At 42.6% G+C, this 23643-nt stretch overlaps 1 protein-coding gene across 1 annotated transcript; it reads left to right on the forward strand.

Moving 5' to 3' along the window:
• Positions 1 to 1189: 1189 nt before the first annotated feature.
• Positions 1190 to 20443, forward strand: LOC110532746 (carbohydrate sulfotransferase 11). The gene is made up of 3 exons (XM_021616867.2): positions 1190 to 1745; positions 12978 to 13060; positions 16697 to 20443. The coding sequence occupies exons 1-3, from the start codon at positions 1652 to 1654 to the stop codon at positions 17540 to 17542; spliced, it is 1023 nt and encodes a 340-aa protein (XP_021472542.2). The 5' UTR covers positions 1190 to 1651; the 3' UTR covers positions 17543 to 20443.
• The last annotated feature ends 3200 nt before the right edge of the window (positions 20444 to 23643 follow it).

Here is a 23643-nt window from a genome sequence, read left to right on the forward strand (position 1 = left end):
CTTATAGTGTATTAAAGGAGTCAGAAGTTTATAATTTGTATAGTATACCTGGCACCCAACTTGTTGGATGCAGTTTGTTTTGGTTGTGTTTTGGGTTATGTTTTGCCCAATAGGAACTGAATGGTGAATGATGACTGAAGTGAGTCGATAAGATGTTTCTGAGCGGTTAGCATATGAGGTTAGCATCGTATGATCTTTGTGCCTCTGTATCTTTCTGACTCATCATTATTCAAATTCATGATCCATAACCATGGTAGCATCCACATTAATGTGTTCAGAAGATCTTATATTCTTGATTACAATAAAAGTTACTCCAAAAAGACACATACATAAATACATAAAGTGCTTTAATTTCTAAATGGTAAAACAGATATGTATGAAAATATCCTCAAATAAAAGGTGACATTCTGTACTGTCCAAATACATTGGGTAGAGTGGGGTAGAAGGCCCGCATCCCCGATTGGCCTCTTCACTGTTGATGTTGAGACTGGTGTTTTACAGGTACTATTTAATGAAGCTGTCAGTTGAGAACTTGTGAGGCATCTGTTTCTCAATCTAGACACTCTAATGTACTTGTCCTCTTGCTCAGTTGTGCACCGGGGCCTCCCACTCCTCTTTCTATTCTGGTTAGAGCTAGTTTGCGCTATTCTGTGAATGGAGTAGTGCACAGCGCAATTTCTCGCATTTCTCGCATGGAATAGCCTTCATTTCTCAGAACAAGAATAGACTGACGAGTTTCAGAAGAAAGTTCTTTGTTTCTGGCCATTTTGATCCTGTAATTGAACCCACAAATGCTAATGCCACAGATACTCAACTAGTCTAAAGAAGGACAGTTTTATTGTTTCTTTAATCAGTACAACAGTTTTCAGCTGTGCTAGCATAATTGCAAAAGGGTTTTCTAATGATCAATTAGATGTGCTTTTCTTTCAAAAACAAGGACATTTCTAAGTGACCCCAAACTTCTGAATGGTAGTGTGTATATATATATACTTTTCTTCTTCTCAAATAACTCGGGGGCCCGCGGGCCACCAGTTGGGGAACCCTGACCTATATTATTGGATTCATTTGTCACAGGGAAGATTGGGGTCGTCACTAGTTACCACAGCCACAAAGTCTTCATCATGGCTAAACCCCACCTATTATACAATTTGACTTTGTGGCTGTAGTAACTAGTGACAACCTTCAGATGGGTAACGGTCACCGCAAGAAAGTACTAGGGGTGGGTGTGACGTCATAGCCCCAGAGCCGCCGACCATGTTTCGGGAAGTTTGACTGGGTTGAAAAAATTTACGAAACGAAAACTGTTGAACGATGGGGATTATCAGAGAACTCCGAAACAATCTGGCTCTCTCCGGACTTGTAGACGATGAGAAATTTCAGCGGAACGTAAAATATGATTGAAATATATAATTGATCTGAACTCCTACAAAGGCAACCGACTTTCGCGCGTTCATATATTTTCGCGGCTATTCATTTTTTCGTCGAATAGAATAATTGAGAAATAGACTGATATAACGGTATCACTGCCAAGTTTTTCCACATGAAGGCCCATTCTTTCCCTTCTATCGTTAAGTCGCATCAGACGAGCTGCCTCGCATGAGACACCTCGGGGAGAGGGTTCTGCTCTACTCTGCCAGCTCGGGGAATCAGGATGACAAAACCCAAAGTTGGACGAATTTTCCTGGCGACATGCGTTGGGTCACTTTTCATGGTCATATTGTACTTTCAGAACATCACAAGGCCAGGTAAGTGTGGACTGTCGACCATCATCTTACATCCGCCATGGGATGGTGTCCCTATGCACCTGTAGAGGGACGTTTTGGGGTATTAGGTATAACACGTTGTTAGCTGTTGTTCATTAGCCTAGTTGTCTAGATCACAAACATCATGTCTAACTGAAACGAGCTGTAGGTTTGTGCCACGATGCTACCAAAGAAGACCCCGAAGTGATGCAAATCTCTACCCTGCCTGTTGCACAGTGTCCCCCTCTGAATAATGGTGTGGTTTCTAAATTAGCATGTGTGTTGAGCTGGGACACAATGAAAGGAGTAAATGGCAGGGCATGAATAAGACCACTGTGAGTGTGAACCGTGGAATGTTGTGATAGCCCCCTCTGAGAGACCCTGCTGCATTCCTGTTCCTTTTGGACCAGTCTCAGCTCTCATGTTCTCCACTGGGCAGAGACAGAGGAACAGGAAGCATTTACCCATAGTGGAGTGATACCGAGGGACATTAAAAATAGGAGAGAAGTGAAAAGAGTGGTCAACCTAACCTGACCTCCTTCCTGGGTTATGTCTTACGTTTTAATAGAGAGATAATTCAAAATTAACTATACATTTGTATGTCACAGTGTGTATGCTGTTGTTTTACCATAGAAATGGGAAAGCAACGATGTAATAAGTCCAGATACTTAATTTTACAGAGCCTCCAAGACTAAGTGCGACCGAGGAAGGGACACTACTATGCTATTACATTATGTCATAAGAGTCTTTCTGTTTAAACATTAAAAGTTTAAACAGAATACAATCAGAACAGAATCATCCTTCCTCTCCAACCGTCTCCTCTTAATACCTGCACTGTCTGGGCTTGTTTATCTGCTTTACGGCAGGGCTCCTACACATGTACGGTTCAATGCCAGAGGCACAGCACTGTCCGGGCTTGTCTAATTGTTAGTTATTCTGTAATGTAGATCTATTTTAGCCCTGCCAAATGTGACAGCCAATAGCAGGCCTCTCGTCAGAGAAGAGGCCCTTGTCAGGGCTTTGCTCTTTCTCTGACCACATACTGTAGACAACATATAGTCTGTGACAGTCCTTCCTTTCCTCCCAAACCCTCATGTTGTCAGAGAAGTTACACGAAGATACTCTGTGTGATATGAGTAAAACATATGAGGAAGTCGGAAGGGTTAACTTCTAAAACCAAAACATATGAGGAAGTCGGAAGGGTTAACTTCTAAAACCATACACATTTCCTTATTTGTGGCTGACTTGCATAGCCAGTATTTATTTCAACGCTGATGGCATTAACATGAAACCCATATGGACTGGATGAGGTACATCCACTGAGAACACACTAACCCTCTCGTAAAACACACACATGCCCTCGTTCAGCACACACACACACACACACACACACACACACACACACACACACACACACAGTAGAGTCCCATTGTGTTAGTAGACAGGAAGAGAAATAGAGCTTATTGTTCTGACCCCATTGTGCATTTTGCTGAACCGCCAACACCCAGGGAAGCACAGGACCCAGGGGAGCACATTAATTAGTCATTGCTTACACTAGAGTTATTATGAAAGTTGAGAATTTAACAGAAGTGTGTATTTTCCTATAGTGGGCAGATGTATTCACAATGTGACAGGTGAAAATACTGTTACATTGAGGGAACTTTTCATACGGAACCTCCTTCAGATGTATTTGGTTTGTCTATACTCCCTCCTGACGGTCTTCGGCTGAAGTCCAGACGTCATTTTAGGTGGAGTGGCATGAGCCCAGTACCACATGCTGAGCAGACTTTCTCAACTCTTTGGCATTTTGGTCTTGTTCTAAACCTTAAATACTTCACTATCAGATATCGTTTCTAATTATTTTATTCATCAAACGCTGCCACCAGACATCTGCTAAGAATGAGGGATTTAAACTTTCACTAACACACACACACACACACACACACGCACACACTGTGGCATCATGTGGGTCTTGTCAAGTAAACAAACAAGGTTGGCATACTGTACCCTGAGTGGACAAAACATTAAGAACACCTGCTCTTTCCACGACATGGACCAACATCCCTTATTGATGTCACTTGTTAAATCCACTTCAGTCAGTGTATGCACCCGAGTGGGGCAGCGGTCTAAGGCACTGCATCTCAATGCATCTTGATTCCAGGCTGTATCACAACCGGCCGTGATTGGGAGTCCCATAGGGCGGTGCACAATTGGCCCAGCGTCTTCTGGTTTTGGCCCGAGTAGGCCGTCATTGTAAATAAGAATTTGTTCTTAACTGACTTGCCAAGTTAAATAAAGGTTAAATGTAAAAAAAAAAATTAAAAATGTAGAGCAGGAGACAGGTTAAAGAAGGATTTTGAATCCTTGAGACAGTTGAGACATGGATTGTGTGTGTGTGCCATTCAGAGGGTGAATGGGCAAGACAAAAGACTTGAAGTGCCTTTGAACGGGGTATGGAGGTAGGTGGCAGGCACACCACTGGTGGAACTTAGTGTTAGGAAGGTGTTCCTAACGTTTGGTGTTTGTCCCAAACCCCATTCCCACGCGGGCACAGAGCTGAGTCAGCCATGCCCACACCTGCTGGGTTTGTGTTCTCGCTCACTGTTTTTATTCCATTTCTATCCTGCTTATTGAGTACCTGGGGGGCATGCTATACAGATATGGTCACTAACATTACAGTGAATAATGAAATGTGGATCCTGTGATCTCTTCTCCATAATGAGAGGAGATGCTAAAAGATGGTTCTTTTTTTCAAAAACAGAACTCTTCTGATTTCAAATAAAATAATATTTGTCACATGCGCCGAATACAACAGGTACCTTAATGTAAAATGCTTACTTACAAGCCCTTAACCAACAATGTAGTTCAAGAAATAGCGTTAAGAAAATATTTACTAAATAAATTAAAGTAAAAAATAAAAAGTATCACAATAAAATAACAATAAAGAGGCTATACGGGGGTACCGGTACCGAGTCAATGTGCGGGGTGACAGGGGCAAGCATTTGATTAGTTGTTCAGCAGTCTTATAGCTTGGAGGAAGAAGCTGTTAAGGAGCTTTTTGGTCCTAGACTTGGCGCTCCGGTACCACTTGCCGTGCGGTAGCAGAGAGAACAGTCTGTGACTTGGGTGACTGGAGTTTTGGGGCCTGTCCTTTGACACAGCCTAGTATATAGGTCCTGGATGGCAGGAAGCTTGGCCCCAGTGATGTACTGGTGTGTATTTATCTTTGGCCAGTGCATAGACAAGGGGTTCATTTGGAATCTTGACGTTGTTTTGTAATACTGAAACTTCCCCCTCTCTGTGCACAGTGCAATTCCTCCAAAGCGGAAGTCACAGTCATTGTCACAGATATGTAGAGCAGATGAGCTGACAGAGATGTCGAAGGGGGAAGGCTTTTTTGTTGCACTAAAATACTTAGTGAGACTGCTTTAACAAGCTGATTCATGAACTGAATTAGGATAAACTAATACATAACACGTAATTGTAATGTTTATTCATGCTGTTGGTTATTTGCTATTGCACCACCTTGTTTGTTGTGTTGAGAGTGCCTCAGCTTCAGTCTTCTTGACCCACTTTCCCAGCAGTTTACTGAGGGTGTATATGTACACCTGAGGTAGGAGTTGTAGTGGTTGTCGGCTAGAAGACCTTCCCATTTTCCTCCCCCCACCTGGTCCTCTTCTCCTTTTGTGTCCTCTCTCTCTCCCTCTCTCTCTCTGTCTCTCTCTCTATCTCTCTCTATCTCTCTCACTGTCTCTGTCACTCTGCCTCGCTGTCTCTCTCTCTCTCTCTCTCTCTCTCTCTCTCTCTCACTGTCTATGTCACTCTGTCTCTGTCACTGTCTGTCACTCTGTCTCTCTCTCTGTCACTGTCTCTCTGTCACTCTCTCTCTCTCTCTCACTGTCTCTCACTGTCTCTGTCTCTCTCTGTCTCTCTCTCTCTGTCACTGTCTCCGTCACTCTGTCTCTCTCTGTCACTGTCTCTCTGTCACTGTCTCTCTGTCTCTGTCTCTCTCTCTCTCTCTCTCTCTGTCTCTGTCTCTCTCTGTCTCTGTCTCTCTCTTTCTCTCTGTCTCTCTGTCACTCAGTGAATGCTGAGTGATCTCTCCCTTTATGTCTGCATCGTGCTCTCTCTCTCTCTCTCTCTCTCTCTCTCTCTCTCTCTCTCTCTCTCTCTCTCTCTCTCTCTCCCCTGTGAGATGTAAAGCAATCCTCGGCATTCTACTGGCACATGTGCAAATCCAATCAGTTTCCTCTCACTAGTGAGGAGGGCCCCACCACTGACATGTCTCCAGCCCTGAGGCGCTATGGCTAGGGGTGGGAGGGGAGGACTGGGATTCTTGAAAGGAACAGGATGTTCCTATAGAAAATGTAAATCTAGGGGAAAAGGGAAGGCATTTTATGGGTGATCATCATCACATCATGATGGATGCAGGAAGGTTGTCTCATGCAGGGTTACCCAAACCTTTGGGCCTCTACAGTATAATAATTCACCCAAAATGCTAGTATCCCTGCACAGATGTGTTACTCATGTGAGATCGTGCACCATACGGCAAAACAGACTGACATGAGAACTAGATGGGCTACAGCAGCACTGTATATAGAGCAGGGTAAACGCTGTTCAGAACAGCTCAACCAGTAACATATAAGTTCTATATAGAGCAGGGTAAACGCTGTTCAGAACAGCTCAACCAGTAACATATAAGTTCTATATAGAGCAGGGTAAACGCTGTTCAGAACAGCTCAACCAGTAACATATAAGTTCTATATAGAGCAGGGTAAACACTGTTCAGAACAGCTCAACCAGTAACATATAAGTTCTATATAGAGCAGGGTAAACGCTGTTCAGAACAGCTCAACCAGTAACATATAAGTTCTATATAGAGCAGGGTAAACGCTGTTCAGAACAGCTCAACCAGTAACATATAAGTTCTATATAGAGCAGGGTAAACGCTGTTCAGAACAGCTCAACCAGTAACATATCAGTTCTATATAGAGCAGGGTAAACACTGTTCAGAACAGCTCAACCAGTAACATATAAGTTCTATATAGAGCAGGGTAAACACTGTTCAGAACAGCTCAACCAGTAACATATAAGTTCTATATAGAGCAGGGTAAACGCTGTTCAGAACAGCTCAACCAGTAACATATAAGTTCTATATAGAGCAGGGTAAACACTGTTCAGAACAGCTCAACCAGTAACATATAAGTTCTATATAGAGCAGGGTAAACGCTGTTCAGAACAGCTCAACCAGTAACATATAAGTTCTATATAGAGCAGGGTAAACGCTGTTCAGAACAGCTCAACCAGTAACATATAAGTTCTATATAGAGCAGGGTAAACGCTGTTCAGAACAGCTCAACCAGTAACATATAAGTTCTATATAGAGCAGGGTAAACACTGTTCAGAACAGCTCAACCAGTAACATATAAGTTCTATATAGAGCAGGGTAAACGCTGTTCAGAACAGCTCAACCAGTAACATATAAGTTCTATATAGAGCAGGGTAAACGCTGTTCAGAACAGCTCAACCAGTAACATATAAGTTCTATATAGAGCAGGGTAAACGCTGTTCAGAACAGCTCAACCAGTAACATATAAGTTCTATATAGAGCAGGGTAAACACTGTTCAGAACAGCTCAACCAGTAACATATAAGTTCTATATAGAGCAGGGTAAACGCTGTTCAGAACAGCTCAACCAGTAACATATAAGTTCTATATAGAGCAGGGTAAACGCTGTTCAGAACAGCTCAACCAGTAACATATAAGTTCTATATAGAGCAGGGTAAACACTGTTCAGAACAGCTCAACCAGTAACATATAAGTTCTATATAGAGCAGGGTAAACGCTGTTCAGAACAGCTCAACCAGTAACATATAAGTTCTATATAGAGCAGGGTAAACGCTGTTCAGAACAGCTCAACCAGTAACATATAAGTTCTATATAGAGCAGGGTAAACGCTGTTCAGAACAGCTCAACCAGTAACATATCAGTTCTATATAGAGCAGGGTAAACACTGTTCAGAACAGCTCAACCAGTAACATATAAGTTCTATATAGAGCAGGGTAAACACTGTTCAGAACAGCTCAACCAGTAACATATAAGTTCTATATAGAGCAGGGTAAACGCTGTTCAGAACAGCTCAACCAGTAACATATAAGTTCTATATAGAGCAGGGTAAACACTGTTCAGAACAGCTCAACCAGTAACATATAAGTTCTATATAGAGCAGGGTAAACGCTGTTCAGAACAGCTCAACCAGTAACATATAAGTTCTATATAGAGCAGGGTAAACGCTGTTCAGAACAGCTCAACCAGTAACATATAAGTTCTATATAGAGCAGGGTAAACGCTGTTCAGAACAGCTCAACCAGTAACATATAAGTTCTATATAGAGCAGGGTAAACACTGTTCAGAACAGCTCAACCAGTAACATATAAGTTCTATATAGAGCAGGGTAAACGCTGTTCAGAACAGCTCAACCAGTAACATATAAGTTCTATATAGAGCAGGGTAAACGCTGTTCAGAACAGCTCAACCAGTAACATATAAGTTCTATATAGAGCAGGGTAAACGCTGTTCAGAACAGCTCAACCAGTAACATATAAGTTCTATATAGAGCAGGGTAAACGCTGTTCAGAACAGCTCAACCAGTAACATATAAGTTCTATATAGAGCAGGGTAAACACTGTTCAGAACAGCTCAACCAGTAACATATAAGTTCTATATAGAGCAGGGTAAACACTGTTCAGAACAGCTCAACCAGTAACATATAAGTTCTATATAGAGCAGGGTAAACACTGTTCAGAACAGCTCAACCAGTAACATATAAGTTCTATATAGAGCAGGGTAAACACTGTTCAGAACAGCTCAACCAGTAACATATAAGTTCTATATAGAGCAGGGTAAACGCTGTTCAGAACAGCTCAACCAGTAACATATAAGTTCTATATAGAGCAGGGTAAACACTGTTCAGAACAGCTCAACCAGTAACATATAAGTTCTATATAGAGCAGGGTAAACGCTGTTCAGAACAGCTCAACCAGTAACATATAAGTTATATATAGAGCAGGGTAAACACTGTTCAGAACAGCTCAACCAGTAACATATAAGTTCTATATAGAGCAGGGTAAACGCTGTTCAGAACAGCTCAACCAGTAACATATAAGTTCTATATAGAGCAGGGTAAACGCTGTTCAGAACAGCTCAACCAGTAACATATAAGTTCTATATAGAGCAGGGTAAACGCTGTTCAGAACAGCTCAACCAGTAACATATAAGTTCTATATAGAGCAGGGTAAACGCTGTTCAGAACAGCTCAACCAGTAACATATAAGTTCTATATAGAGCAGGGTAAACGCTGTTCAGAACAGCTCAACCAGTAACATATAAGTTCTATATAGAGCAGGGTAAACGCTGTTCAGAACAGCTCAACCAGTAACATATAAGTTCTATATAGAGCAGGGTAAACGCTGTTCAGAACAGCTCAACCAGTAACATATAAGTTCTATATAGAGCAGGGTAAACACTGTTCAGAACAGCTCAACCAGTAACATATAAGTTCTATATAGAGCAGGGTAAACACTGTTCAGAACAGCTCAACCAGTAACATATAAGTTCTATATAGAGCAGGGTAAACGCTGTTCAGAACAGCTCAACCAGTAACATATAAGTTCTATATAGAGCAGGGTAAACACTGTTCAGAACAGCTCAACCAGTAACATATAAGTTCTATATAGAGCAGGGTAAACACTGTCCAGAACAGCTCAACCAGTAACATATAAGTTCTATATAGAGCAGGGTAAACACTGTTCAGAACAGCTCAACCAGTAACATATAAGTTCTATATAGAGCAGGGTAAACACTGTTCAGAACAGCTCAACCAGTAACATATAAGTTCTATATAGAGCAGGGTAAACACTGTTCAGAACAGCTCAACCAGTAACATATAAGTTCTATATAGAGCAGGGTAAACGCTGTTCAGAACAGCTCAACCAGTAACATATAAGTTCTATATAGAGCAGGGTAAACACTGTTCAGAACAGCTCAACCAGTAACATATAAGTTCTATATAGAGCAGGGTAAACGCTGTTCAGAACAGCTCAACCAGTAACATATCAGTTCTATATAGAGCAGGGTAAACACTGTTCAGAACAGCTCAACCAGTAACATATAAGTTCTATATAGAGCAGGGTAAACACTGTTCAGAACAGCTCAACCAGTAACATATAAGTTCTATATAGAGCAGGGTAAACGCTGTTCAGAACAGCTCAACCAGTAACATATAAGTTCTATATAGAGCAGGGTAAACACTGTTCAGAACAGCTCAACCAGTAACATATAAGTTCTATATAGAGCAGGGTAAACGCTGTTCAGAACAGCTCAACCAGTAACATATAAGTTCTATATAGAGCAGGGTAAACGCTGTTCAGAACAGCTCAACCAGTAACATATAAGTTCTATATAGAGCAGGGTAAACGCTGTTCAGAACAGCTCAACCAGTAACATATAAGTTCTATATAGAGCAGGGTAAACACTGTTCAGAACAGCTCAACCAGTAACATATAAGTTCTATATAGAGCAGGATAAACACTGTTCAGAACAGCTCAACCAGTAACATATAAGTTCTATATAGAGCAGGGTAAACGCTGTTCAGAACAGCTCAACCAGTAACATATAAGTTCTATATAGAGCAGGGTAAACACTGTTCAGAACAGCTCAACCTGTAACATATAAGTTCTATATAGAGCAGGGTAAACGCTGTTCAGAACAGCTCAACCAGTAACATATAAGTTCTATATAGAGCAGGGTAAACGCTGTTCAGAACAGCTCAACCAGTAACATATAAGTTCTATATAGAGCAGGATAAACACTGTTCAGAACAGCTCAACCAGTAACATATAAGTTCTATATAGAGCAGGGTAAACGCTGTTCAGAACAGCTCAACCAGTAACATATAAGTTCTATATAGAGCAGGGTAAACACTGTTCAGAACAGCTCAACCAGTAACATATAAGTTCTATATAGAGCAGGGTAAACGCTGTTCAGAACAGCTCAACCAGTAACATATAAGTTCTATATAGAGCAGGGTAAACACTGTTCAGAACAGCTCAACCAGTAACATATAAGTTCTATATAGAGCAGGGTAAACACTGTTCAGAACAGCTCAACCAGTAACATATAATTTCTATATAGAGCAGGGTAAACGCTGTTCAGAACAGCTCAACCAGTAACATATAAGTTCTATATAGAGCAGGGTAAACACTGTTCAGAACAGCTCAACCAGTAACATATAAGTTCTATATAGAGCAGGGTAAACGCTGTTCAGAACAGCTCAACCAGTAACATATAAGTTCTATATAGAGCAGGGTAAACACTGTTCAGAACAGCTCAACCAGTAACATATAAGTTCTATATAGAGCAGGGTAAACACTGTTCAGAACAGCTCAACCAGTAACATATAAGTTCTATATAGAGCAGGGTAAACACTGTTCAGAACAGCTCAACCAGTAACATATAAGTTCTATATAGAGCAGGGTAAACACTGTTCAGAACAGCTCAACCAGTAACATATAAGTTCTATATAGAGCAGGGTAAACGCTGTTCAGAACAGCTCAACCAGTAACATATAAGTTCTATATAGAGCAGGGTAAACGCTGTTCAGAACAGCTCAACCAGTAACATATAAGTTCTATATAGAGCAGGGTAAACACTGTTCAGAACAGCTCAACCAGTAACATATAAGTTCTATATAGAGCAGGGTAAACACTGTTCAGAACAGCTCAACCAGTAACATATAAGTTCTATATAGAGCAGGGTAAACGCTGTTCAGAACAGCTCAACCAGTAACATATAAGTTCTATATAGAGCAGGGTAAACGCTGTTCAGAACAGCTCAACCAGTAACATATAAGTTCTATATAGAGCAGGGTAAACGCTGTTCAGAACAGCTCAACCAGTAACATATAAGTTCTATATAGAGCAGGGTAAACGCTGTTCAGAACAGCTCAACCAGTAACATATAAGTTCTATATAGAGCAGGGTAAACGCTGTTCAGAACAGCTCAACCAGTAACATATAAGTTCTATATAGAGCAGGGTAAACACTGTTCAGAACAGCTCAACCAGTAACATATAAGTTCTATATAGAGCAGGGTAAACACTGTTCAGAACAGCTCAACCAGTAACATATAAGTTCTATATAGAGCAGGGTAAACGCTGTTCAGAACAGCTCAACCAGTAACATATAAGTTCTATATAGAGCAGGGTAAACACTGTTCAGAACAGCTCAACCAGTAACATATAAGTTCTATATAGAGCAGGGTAAACGCTGTTCAGAACAGCTCAACCAGTAACATATAAGTTCTATATAGAGCAGGGTAAACGCTGTTCAGAACAGCTCAACCAGTAACATATCAGTTCTATATAGAGCAGGGTAAACACTGTTCAGAACAGCTCAACCAGTAACATATAAGTTCTATATAGAGCAGGGTAATCACTGTTCAGAACAGCTCAACCAGTAACATATAAGTTCTATATAGAGCAGGGTAAACGCTGTTCAGAACAGCTCAACCAGTAACATATAAGTTCTATATAGAGCAGGGTAAACACTGTTCAGAACAGCTCAACCAGTAACATATAAGTTCTATATAGAGCAGGGTAAACACTGTTCAGAACAGCTCAACCAGTAACATATAAGTTCTATATAGAGCAGGGTAAACGCTGTTCAGAACAGCTCAACCAGTAACATATAAGTTCTATATAGAGCAGGGTAAACACTGTTCAGAACAGCTCAACCAGTAACATATAAGTTCTATATAGAGCAGGGTAAACGCTGTTCAGAACAGCTCAACCAGTAACATATACGTTCTATATAGAGCAGGGTAAACGCTGTTCAGAACAGCTCAACCAGTAACATATAAGTTCTATATAGAGCAGGGTAAACGCTGTTCAGAACAGCTCAACCAGTAACATATAAGTTCTATATAGAGCAGGGTAAACGCTGTTCAGAACAGCTCAACCAGTAACATATACGTTCTATATAGAGCAGGGTAAACACTGTTCAGAACAGCTCAACCAGTAACATATAAGTTGTTGAAATCCAAAGGAATCCACAGTGAGCCAACGTTCCATGAACACCGAGCACCGTCACGGAACACTACAGAAAACAGCCAATACTGCCCTTTTTTAGGTGATTCATCTGTTTCCCTTCTTCTCCCTCTCTGCCCTTGTTTCTGTAGCCGTGGAGCAGTTTGGGGGGAAGGGCATCGGCCCGGGGAAGACGAGGAGAAGTCCACTACAGACCCTCTACAACGAAGACCAGGTGACTGGAATTAAAATGGCCCCATTCGATCATGTCTTGAGTGTGAGAACACTCGCGGTTATGTACTATTAGTATATAACCGCGATTAGTTAGTTAGTGTTTCCAGATGTGTCACACACAGGAAATGTCATTTGACAGAGTATTGATCTTTGAGAGCCACTTTGACTAATTTAATCTGCTCTACACATGGTTGATTTCTCAAACAATATTGTTTTTGGGTCGCCTTTGGTCTCTCAACTGAATGACTGCTGCTTTACATGAAATGTTACATCACACTACATACAGTGCCTTGCGAAAGTATATGGCCCCCTTGAACTTTGCGACCTTTTGCCACATTTCAGGCTTCAAACATAAAGATATAAAACTCTCTTTTTTTGTGAAGAATCAACAACAAGTGGGACACAATCATGAAGTGGAACGACATTTATTGGATATTTAAGTTTGAAATATCCAATAAATGTCGTTCCACTTCATGATTGAGTCCCACTTGTTGTTGATTCTTCACAAAAAAATACAGTTTTATATCTTTATGTTTGAAGCATGAAATGTGGCAAAAGGTCGCAAAGTTCAAGGGGGCCGAATACTTTCGCAAGGCACTGTACCTTTACCTTCCTCAGAGGTCATGGCTTTAGCATCACACTACGTACCTTTACCTTCCTCAGAGGTCAGAGGTCATGGCTTTATCATCACACTAGATCCCTTTACCTTCCTCAGAGGTCATGGCTTTAGCATCACACTACATACCTTTACCTTCCTCAGAGGTCAGAGGTCATGGCTTTATCATCACACTACATACCTTTACCTTCCTCAGAGGTCATGGCTTTAGCATCACACTATGTACCTTTACCTTCCTGAGAGGTCAGAGGTCAGAGGTCATGGCTTTATCATCACACTACATACCTTTACCTTCCTCAGAGGTCAGAGGTCATGGCTTTATCATCACACTACATACCTTTACCTTCCTCAGAGGTCAGAGGTCATGGCTTTAGCATCACACTACGTACCTTTACCTTCCTCAGAGGTCAGAGGTCATGGCTTTAGCATCACACTACATACCTTTACCTTCCTCAGAGGTCAGAGGTCATGGCTTTATCATCACACTAAATCCCTTTACCTTCCTCAGAGGTCATGGCTTTAGCATCACACTAGATCCCTTTACCTTCCTCAGAGGTCAGAGGTCATGGCTTTATCATCACACTAGATCCCTTTACCTTCCTCAGAGGTCAGAGGTCATGGCTTTAGCATCACACTACATACCTTTACCTTCCTCAGAGGTCAGAGGTCATGGCTTTATCATCACACTAGATCCCTTTACCTTCCTCAGAGGTCATGGCTTTAGCATCACACTACGTACCTTTACCTTCCTCAGAGGTCATGGCTTTAGCATCACACTACATACTTTTACCTTCCTGAGAGGTCAGAGGTCATGGCTTTAGCATCACACTACATTCCTTTACCTTCCTCAGAGGTCAGAGGTCATGGCTTTAGCATCACACTACATACCTTTACCTTCCTCAGAGGTCAGAGGTCATGGCTTTAGCATCACACTACATACCTTTACCTTCCTCAGAGGTCAGAAGTCATGGCTTTAGCATCACACTACATACCTTTACCTTCCTCAGAGGTCAGAGGTCATGGCTTTAGCATCACACTACATACCTTTACCTTCCTCAGAGGTCAGAGGTCATGGCTTTAGCATCACACTACATACCTTTACCTTCCTCAGAGGTCAGAGGTCATGGCTTTAGCATCACACTACATACCTTTACCTTCCTCAGAGGTCAGAGGTCATGGCTTTAGCATCACACTACATACCTTTACCTTCCTCAGAGGTCAGAGGTCATGGCTTTAGCATCACACTACATACCTTTACCTTCCTCAGAGGTCAGAGGTCATGGCTTTAGCATCACACTACATACCTTTACCTTCCTCAGAGGTCAGAGGTCATGGCTTTAGCATCACACTACATACCTTTACCTTCCTCAGAGGTCAGAGGTCATGGCTTTAGCATCACACTACATACCTTTACCTTCCTCAGAGGTCATGGCTTAAGCAATACTTCAAAGCTGAGTTGAGCTCATTTGATTTGACTTAGAAGTTAGGACTCAGGTTCTTAGTGGTTACTATAAAAAATACTACCCCCTCTTCTGCAGAAAGACAAAGCTCTCTTTTCCAGCTCCAATATCTCAGGAATCCAGTGAATGCTGAGTGATCTCTCCCTTTGTCTGCATCGTGCTCTCTCTCTCTCTCTCTCTCTCTCTCTCTCTCTCTCTCTCTGTCTCTCTCCCTCTCTCTCTCTCCCTCTCTCTCTCTCTCCCTCCCTGTCTCTCTCCCTCTCTCTCTCCCTCTCTCCCTCTCTCCCTCTCTCTCTCTCTCTCTCTCTCTCTCTCTCTCTCTCTCTCTGTCTCTCTCTCTCTCTCTCCCTCTCTCTCTCTCCCTATCTCTCTCTCTCCCTATCTCTCTCTCTCCCTCCCTCTCTCTCTCTCTCTCTCTCTCCCTCTCTCTCTCTCCCTCTCTCCCTCTCTTTCTCTCTCCCTCTCTCTCTCTCTCTCCCTCTTTCCCTCTCTCTCCCTCTCTAACTCTCTCTCTGTCTCTGTCTCTCTGTCTCTCTCTCTCTCCCTCTCTCTCTCTCTCTCCATGTGTGTTGTCTGTGTAATCATGCTTTCTCAATGACACTGATGATAGTCGTTTGGTGCTGCTGATGTAGCTCGTCTTCTCAGTTTTGTTCTCCTCCTCTTTGACCCAGTCCTCCTGGCTCCGCCTCTCTTGATCCATTTTTTTCAGGCTCAACCAGAGCGGGTCAGAAACAAAGCACCATGTCCAATTAGAGGAAGTCAGAGGAAGGCCCTAAAAATGGTCAAAGACTCCAGCCACTCTAGTCATAGACTCTCTGCTACCGCACGGCAAGTTGTACCGGAGCCCCAAGTCTAGGTCCAAAAGGCTTCTTAACAGCTTCTACCCCCCCAAGCCACAAGACTCCTGAACAGCTAATCAAATGGCTACCCAGACTATTTGCATTGCCCCACCCCCTTCTACACTGCTGCTACTCTCTGTTATTATCTATGCATAGTCACTTTAATAACTCTACCTACGTTGTACATATTACCTCAATGACCTGGACTAACCGGTGCCCCCACACATTGACTCTGTAGCGGTACCTCTGTAAACAGGCTCTCTATTGTTATTTTACTACTGCTCTGTAATTATGTGTTACTTTTATTTCCCTTAACCAACTGCATTGCTGGTTAAGGGCTTGTAAGTAAGCATTTAACTGTAAGATCCACCTACACCTGATGTATTCGGCACATGTGGCAAATAAAATTGGACTTGATTTGATTTGAATCCCTTTATTGCTTCCTCAATGTTCAGATCAAGCCGTGTCTTCATTAGAGTGTGAAACACTGTTTTGACTCTTGCAGCCTGTCTACTGGGAAACACAGTGGTTGGCCTTGATGTCAGACCAATTCCTGTTAATCTGACTCATCTGACAAGATAGATTCAAACCCTGACTGTTGGGCACAATTGTCTTAGTCAGAGGATGTGGCTAGACATTATCACTTGGAGAGATTGAATATTTCATCACTAATAAGTGTTTAATTGTAAATGTGAGTATTGTCTCCTTCTCTCTGTCTGTAGTTGGACATGTCTGCTGCGCAGGCATCTCTGCGTGGTCGGCGGGAGCTGCTGGAGGAGGCGTGTCTCACCCACACCAGGAAGCGGCGGGTGTTGACCCCAGACGACCTCCGCCACCTCATAGTAGACGATAAGCACAGTCTGCTGTACTGCTACGTCCCCAAGGTGGCCTGCACAAACTGGAAACGGGTCCTCATGGTCATGACAGGGGACGGACGCTACCGCGAGCCCCTAGCCATCCCCGCCAATGAGGCCCACGTGGCAGGCAACCTGCGCACGCTGTCAGAGTACTCCACCGGCGAGATAAACCACCGCCTCCGCAGATACCTGAAGTTCCTCTTCGTTCGGGAGCCCTTCGAGAGGCTGGTGTCGGCCTACCGCAACAAGTTCACCCGCAGCTACAACACGGCCTTCCACAAGCGCTACGGCACCAAGATCATCCGCCGACACCGGCCCCACCCTGAGCCGGAGGCGTTGGAGCAGGGCAACGATGTCTCCTTCAAGGAGTTTGTGCAGTACCTGGTGGATCCCCGCACACAGAGAGAGGAGCCCTTCAACGAGCACTGGGAGCGGATCCACTCACTGTGCCACCCCTGCCTCATCCACTACGACGTGGTGGGGAAGTATGAGACTCTGGAGCAGGACTCCCGCTCTGTGCTGCGGCTGGCCAGCGCTGACGGGGAGGTCCACTTCCCCACCTCAGGCAAGAGCACCAGGACCAACGGGGACATGGCGGCTCAGTTCTTCCACAACATCAGTCCCTTCTACCAGAAGAAGCTGTACAACCTTTACCGCATGGACTTCCTGTTGTTCAACTACTCCAACCCAGAGTACTTGAAGTTTAGGTGAGGGCGGCTCTCTCCATGTCAACTACTCCAACCCAGGGTACTTGAAGTTTAGGTGAGGGCGGCTCTCTCCATGTCAACTACTCCAACCCAGAGTACTTGAAGTTTAGGTGAGGGCGGCTCTCTCCATGTCAACTACTCCAACCCAGAGTACTTGAAGTTTAGGTGAGGGCGGCTCTCTCCATGTCAACTACTCCAACCCAGAGTACTTGAAGTTTAGGTGAGGGCGGCTCTCTCCATGTCAACTACTCCAACCCAGAGTACTTGAAGTTTAGGTGAGGGCGGCTCTCTCCATGTCAACTACTCCAACCCAGAGTACTTGAAGTTTAGGTGAGGGCGGCTCTCTCCATGTCAACTACTCCAACCCAGAGTACTTGAAGTTTAGGTGAGGGCGGCTCTCTCCATGTCAACTACTCCAACCCAGAGTACTTGAAGTTTAGGTGAGGGCGGCTCTCTCCATGTCAACTACTCCAACCCAGAGTACTTGAAGTTTAGGTGAGGGCGGCTCTCTCCATGTCAACTACTCCAACCCAGAGTACTTGAAGTTTAGGTGAGGGCGGCTCTCTCCATGTCAACTACTCCAACCCAGAGTACTTGAAGTTTAGGTGAGGGCGGCTCTCTCCATGTCAACTACTCCAACCCAGAGTACTTGAAGTTTAGGTGAGGGCGGCTCTCTCCATGTCAACTACTCCAACCCAGAGTACTTGAAGTTTAGGTGAGGGCGGCTCTCTCCATGTCAACTGTGATTTAGTAATCAATCTGTTTTGGGTCTGGAATTTCTAATCAATCTGGGTGGGTGTGTAGTGGTGTTCAGATGTTATTGGTAAGTGCCTTACCAGTGCCTTCCCTGCATTGTTAGATGTATGACCTTTATTATCAAGGGTGACTCTGGGGGCACTGTTCATTCCTAGGACTCTTCATGTGGCCTATATAAGATAGAAGCAGGTTCTTCTTTTTGAGGGTTGTGAACCTTCCTCTTTATTTATACAATTGTAAGTATTTATTGTAATTATAGACTGAGTCATTGGACACTTGAGTGAATTGTGGGAGAACATTCCATTTATGCATTTCTCTCTGCTTGCACATACAGCGTGTTTTCTTGACTCTTGCACATCTTATGTAGCCAAAATGTTCCTCTGGGGACAAAGGGTGTTGTAGAACTTACATAAACCAACAAACAAAAGAAATCAGTCTACACATTCAAAATCATGAAAAGGCTGCCATTTACTCACAGAGTTATGAGGTTTGCAAAGACCCAATGTGAATACATTTTGAAAACTCATTTAAATGTAAATGAGTTGATAAATCTAACACGGTGGTAAGAAATAATTGCCTTGGTCTTGGTGGCCACCTGTTCGTTGATGTTATGCAAGCCACAGGTTGCTAGTAAAAATGTACTGATAAACAATGTATGCTGGGTATAGGAAGCCTGGCAGGCATGATGACTTCAGACAGGGAGTTGATGACAGAAATGCCACATGCTCTGTTTGGCAGAGTCACCTCTTTCTTTAGCTCACGGCAGACTGAGCAAACAGCACATAGCTGTGGTTTGGTCCAAGGCTGCCCTTCGTCAGAGAGTTCCTTGTTGAACTGTGGACAGCCACGTAGGGCTAACTATCTACACGGGCACTACAGGTTAAAACCAGGTAAGCCTTCTGGTAAAAGACAAATATTCTATTGAATTTACACCATGCTTACAAGTGCAATATTTGTCATGACTTGATATGAGCTGTATATGAAGACATTTAATATCACATGTTTATGCCTGTTGATGTTGTGCCTCAACAGTTTGCCCATAAAAATGGTCTATTTACCGTTTACTGCTACAACAACATTAATTTGCATCAATTGATGCTATAGGCCAGGGTTACCCAACTGGTGGCCTGTGAGCTGAATTTGGCCCGAGGGTGATTTTTATTTGGCTCCCCAAGTTTGAGCAAAAAATAATAATAGTTTAAACAACAACAAAAAAATGAAATAATTTGCAGGACACAAAGAAAGTGTAAAAACACGAGCAAATTAGCTCTAAGTGATTTTAATTGAGGAAATCTGTTTTCCTACGCCTAGTGGAGAGATATATGTGATCGTATGAAAATGAAAGCATGGTTTGAAATGATTTTGTTTTAGTCAAATAATATATATGTTTGGGCTTCTTCCAGTCTACAAATGATTTCTAATTATGTTCCGCCCCCCCTGACCATCCGCTCAAAAATAGATCAGCCAATGGCTGAATCTAGTGGACGATCCCTGCCTATAGGCCACGTGTTGAGGTAGCGGTGGTGTGGAGGACATGTTCTTTGTGTTGGAAACAACCAAATACTTTACAACTTTCAAATTGTTGCCTTGAAATAGAAGTAGACTCTCGTCTGAATGAATTTGCTCCTAATGTTAACGAGCCATAATCAAGTTGTGTACAGCCTGTTTCAGACAAACACCCATAGACTGTGAATAATGTCCGGAGAGAACACAGGTGTTTACCAATAGAGTTGTCTCGGTTCATGAACTCCTCTCAGCTGGGAAGTGGCTGCTCTAGAACATCCACATACAACATTTCACCGTTGTGGACAAGTCGTCTGGAAAACCTGGTATTTAGCCTACAGAGAAGTGTGTATTTATTCTACCAGTACTACAGTCTGGTTAATTTTCTCTTACTTTTGTCTGATATGAGAGTACCCTTATGTTTATTTTGCAAATTGTATTTTATAGTAATAATATCCACCATTTAATATACATGATATTTTTTACACTAATTTCTCAACAACCAAGCACCCAGTAGACAGTGATGTCATCGTGTATTGTCATTACCGGTTATACTTCAAAACCGTCATAGAAGTTTCCTTTTTTTCATGTTTCCTTCCTGATTTGCCTAGTAAAATAAAGGTTAAATAAAGGTTAAATTAAAAAAAATCCATTATGAATGACTGTTGTTCTGTGACAGAAATCTATTTTGCGGCTATAAAACTATTGTGAAGAAATTGGAAGTTTTCTCCACTCCACAAAGCCCAATCTGCAGTGAGAACATTGAACACCCACTTTAAAATGCCCTCTATGTGCTCATCGTGTGATACCAACTTACTGGGAAATCATACCAATAAATGAGCTGGTACAGACCAGTGGTCAGATGTAAACCAATGGTACTGACTGAGTGGTGGACAAGGAGAGCTGAGAGAGAAAGATGACAGTTGATGTTGTCACATACCTGTTTAGCATTTGTTATTACAATAGGACTGACCAGAGCCACAGAAAACATTGATGCTTGTTGTACATTTATCAAGTATTCGATATCATGATTTGTAAATGTCTATGAACGGTTATTTAAATAATACAAGAGTTCAGCAATTGTGTAGAAAAAGGCATGTTTAGATGACCAATGAGCAGGCAGTGAGGACACCACAGTCGTAACATACAGAAGGCATGTTTAGATAATCAATGAGCAGGCAGTGAGGACACCACAGTCGTAACATACAGAAGGCATGTTTAGATAACCAATGAGCAGGCAGTGAGGACACCACAGTCGTAACATACAGAAGGCATGTTTAGATAACCAATGAGCAGGCAGTGAGGACACCACAGTCGTAACATACAGAAGGCATGTTTAGATAACCAATGAGCAGGCAGTGAGGACACCACAGTCGTAACATACAGAAGGCATGTTTAGATAACCAATGAGCAGGCAGTGAGGACACCACAGTCGTAACATACAGAAGGCATGTTTAGATAACCAATGAGCAGGCAGTGAGGACACCACAGTCGTAACATACAGAAGGCATGTTTAGATAACCAATGAGCAGGCAGTGAGGACACCACAGTCGTAACATACAGAAGGCATGTTTAGATAACCAATGAGCAGGCAGTGAGGACACCACAGTCGTAACATACAGAAGGCATGTTTAGATAACCAATGAGCAGGCAGTGAGGACACCACAGTCGTAACATACAGAAGGCATGTTTAGATAACCAATGAGCAGGCAGTGAGGACACCACAGTCGTAACATACAGAAGGCATGTTTAGATAACCAATGAGCAGGCAGTGAGGACACCACAGTCGTAACATACAGAAGGCATGTTTAGATGACCAATGAGCAGGCAGTGAGGACACCACAGTCGTAACATACAGAAGGCATGTTTAGATAACCAATGAGCAGGCAGTGAGGACACCACAGTCGTAACATACAGAAGGCATGTTTAGATAACCAATGAGCAGGCAGTGAGGACACCACAGTCGTAACATACAGAAGGCATGTTTAGATAACCAATGAGCAGGCAGTGAGGACACCACAGTCGTAACATACAGAAGGCATGTTTAGATAACCAATGAGCAGGCAGTGAGGACACCACAGTCGTAACATACAGAAGGCATGTTTAGATAACCAATGAGCAGGCAGTGAGGACACCACAGTCGTAACATACAGAAGGCATGTTTAGATAACCAATGAGCAGGCAGTGAGGACACCACAGTCGTAACATACAGAAGGCATGTTTAGATAACCAATGAGCAGGCAGTGAGGACACCACAGTCGTAACATACAGAAGGCATGTTTAGATGACCAATGAGCAGGCAGTGAGGACACCACAGTCGTAACATACAGAAGGCATGTTTAGATAACCAATGAGCAGGCAGTGAGGACACCACAGTCGTAACATACAGAAGGCATGTTTAGATAACCAATGAGCAGGCAGTGAGGACACCACAGTCGTAACATACAGAAGGCATGTTTAGATAACCAATGAGCAGGCAGTGAGGACACCACAGTCGTAACATACAGAAGGCATGTTTAGATAACCAATGAGCAGGCAGTGAGGACACCACAGTCGTAACATACAGAAGGCATGTTTAGATAACCAATGAGCAGGCAGTGAGGACACCACAGTCGTAACATACAGAAGGCATGTTTAGATAACCAATGAGCAGGCAGTGAGGACACCACAGTCGTAACATACAGAAGGCATGTTTAGATAACCAATGAGCAGAACGGAAACATTGCTATGTCTGAAATACAGCTACCTTCTCTTCGTAACTTTTGCATTCAAGATTGCTACTGAACATTAAGATGTGAAAAACATTAGTGCAACTTATACTTCATCAGGCGTTTTGCAATAATATTGTTGCTCCTGTCCTGTCGTAAGATGTGGACGACTACACCTGAAATCTGATTTCAGAACAGTTCCAATGCTTTGCCCGTACCGCATTTCACATTACTGATGATATGTCAATGGTAACGCCATTCAAGATTCATTACGGTTCAAAATCTCCTTTAAAAGTACTTGAACTTAACACGGTGACCGAAAGCTGCTCTTTCAACAGTACTAATGAATACTGATGTCCTTCAAATATGTTCCACCATTGATACATTCGCAGGTCAAGCTCCCTTCCACGCCTTGGTGGTGACGTACACTACCGGTCAAACGGTTTACAACACCGACTCATTCCAGGGGTTTTCTTTATTTTTTTACTCTTTTCTACATTGTAGAATAATAGTGAAGACATCAACACTATGAAATAACGCATATGTAATCATGTAGTAACCAAAAAAGTGTATTTTATATTTGAGATTCTTCAAATAGCCACTCTTTGCCTTAATGACAGCTTTGCACACTCTTGACATTCTCTGATCCAGATTCATGAGGTGGTCACCTGAATGCATTTCAATTAACAGGTGTGCCTTGTTCATTTGGGGAATTGTTTTCCTTCTTAATGCGTTTGAGTCAATCAGTTGTGTTGTGACAAGGTATGGGTGGTATACAGAAGATGGCCCTATTTGGTAAAAGACCAAGTCCATATTATGGCAATAACAGCTTGAATAAGCAAAGAGAAATGACAGTCCATCATTACTTTAAGACATGAAGGTCAGTAAATCCAGTTAATTTCAAGAACTTTGAAAGTTTCTTTAAGTGTAGTCGCAAAAACAATCAAGCGCTATGATGAAACTGTCTCTCATGAGGACCGCCACAGGAATGGAAGACCCAGAGTTACCTCTGCTGCAGAGGATACATTCATACCAGACTCAGAAATTGCAGCCCAAATAAATGCGTCACAGAGTTCAAGTAACATACACATCTCAACATCAACTGTTCAGAGGAGACTGCGTGAATCAGGCCTTCATG

Source organism: Oncorhynchus mykiss, chromosome 9, assembly GCF_013265735.2.
Source record: "Oncorhynchus mykiss isolate Arlee chromosome 9, USDA_OmykA_1.1, whole genome shotgun sequence".
Taxonomy (NCBI): domain Eukaryota; kingdom Metazoa; phylum Chordata; class Actinopteri; order Salmoniformes; family Salmonidae; genus Oncorhynchus; species Oncorhynchus mykiss.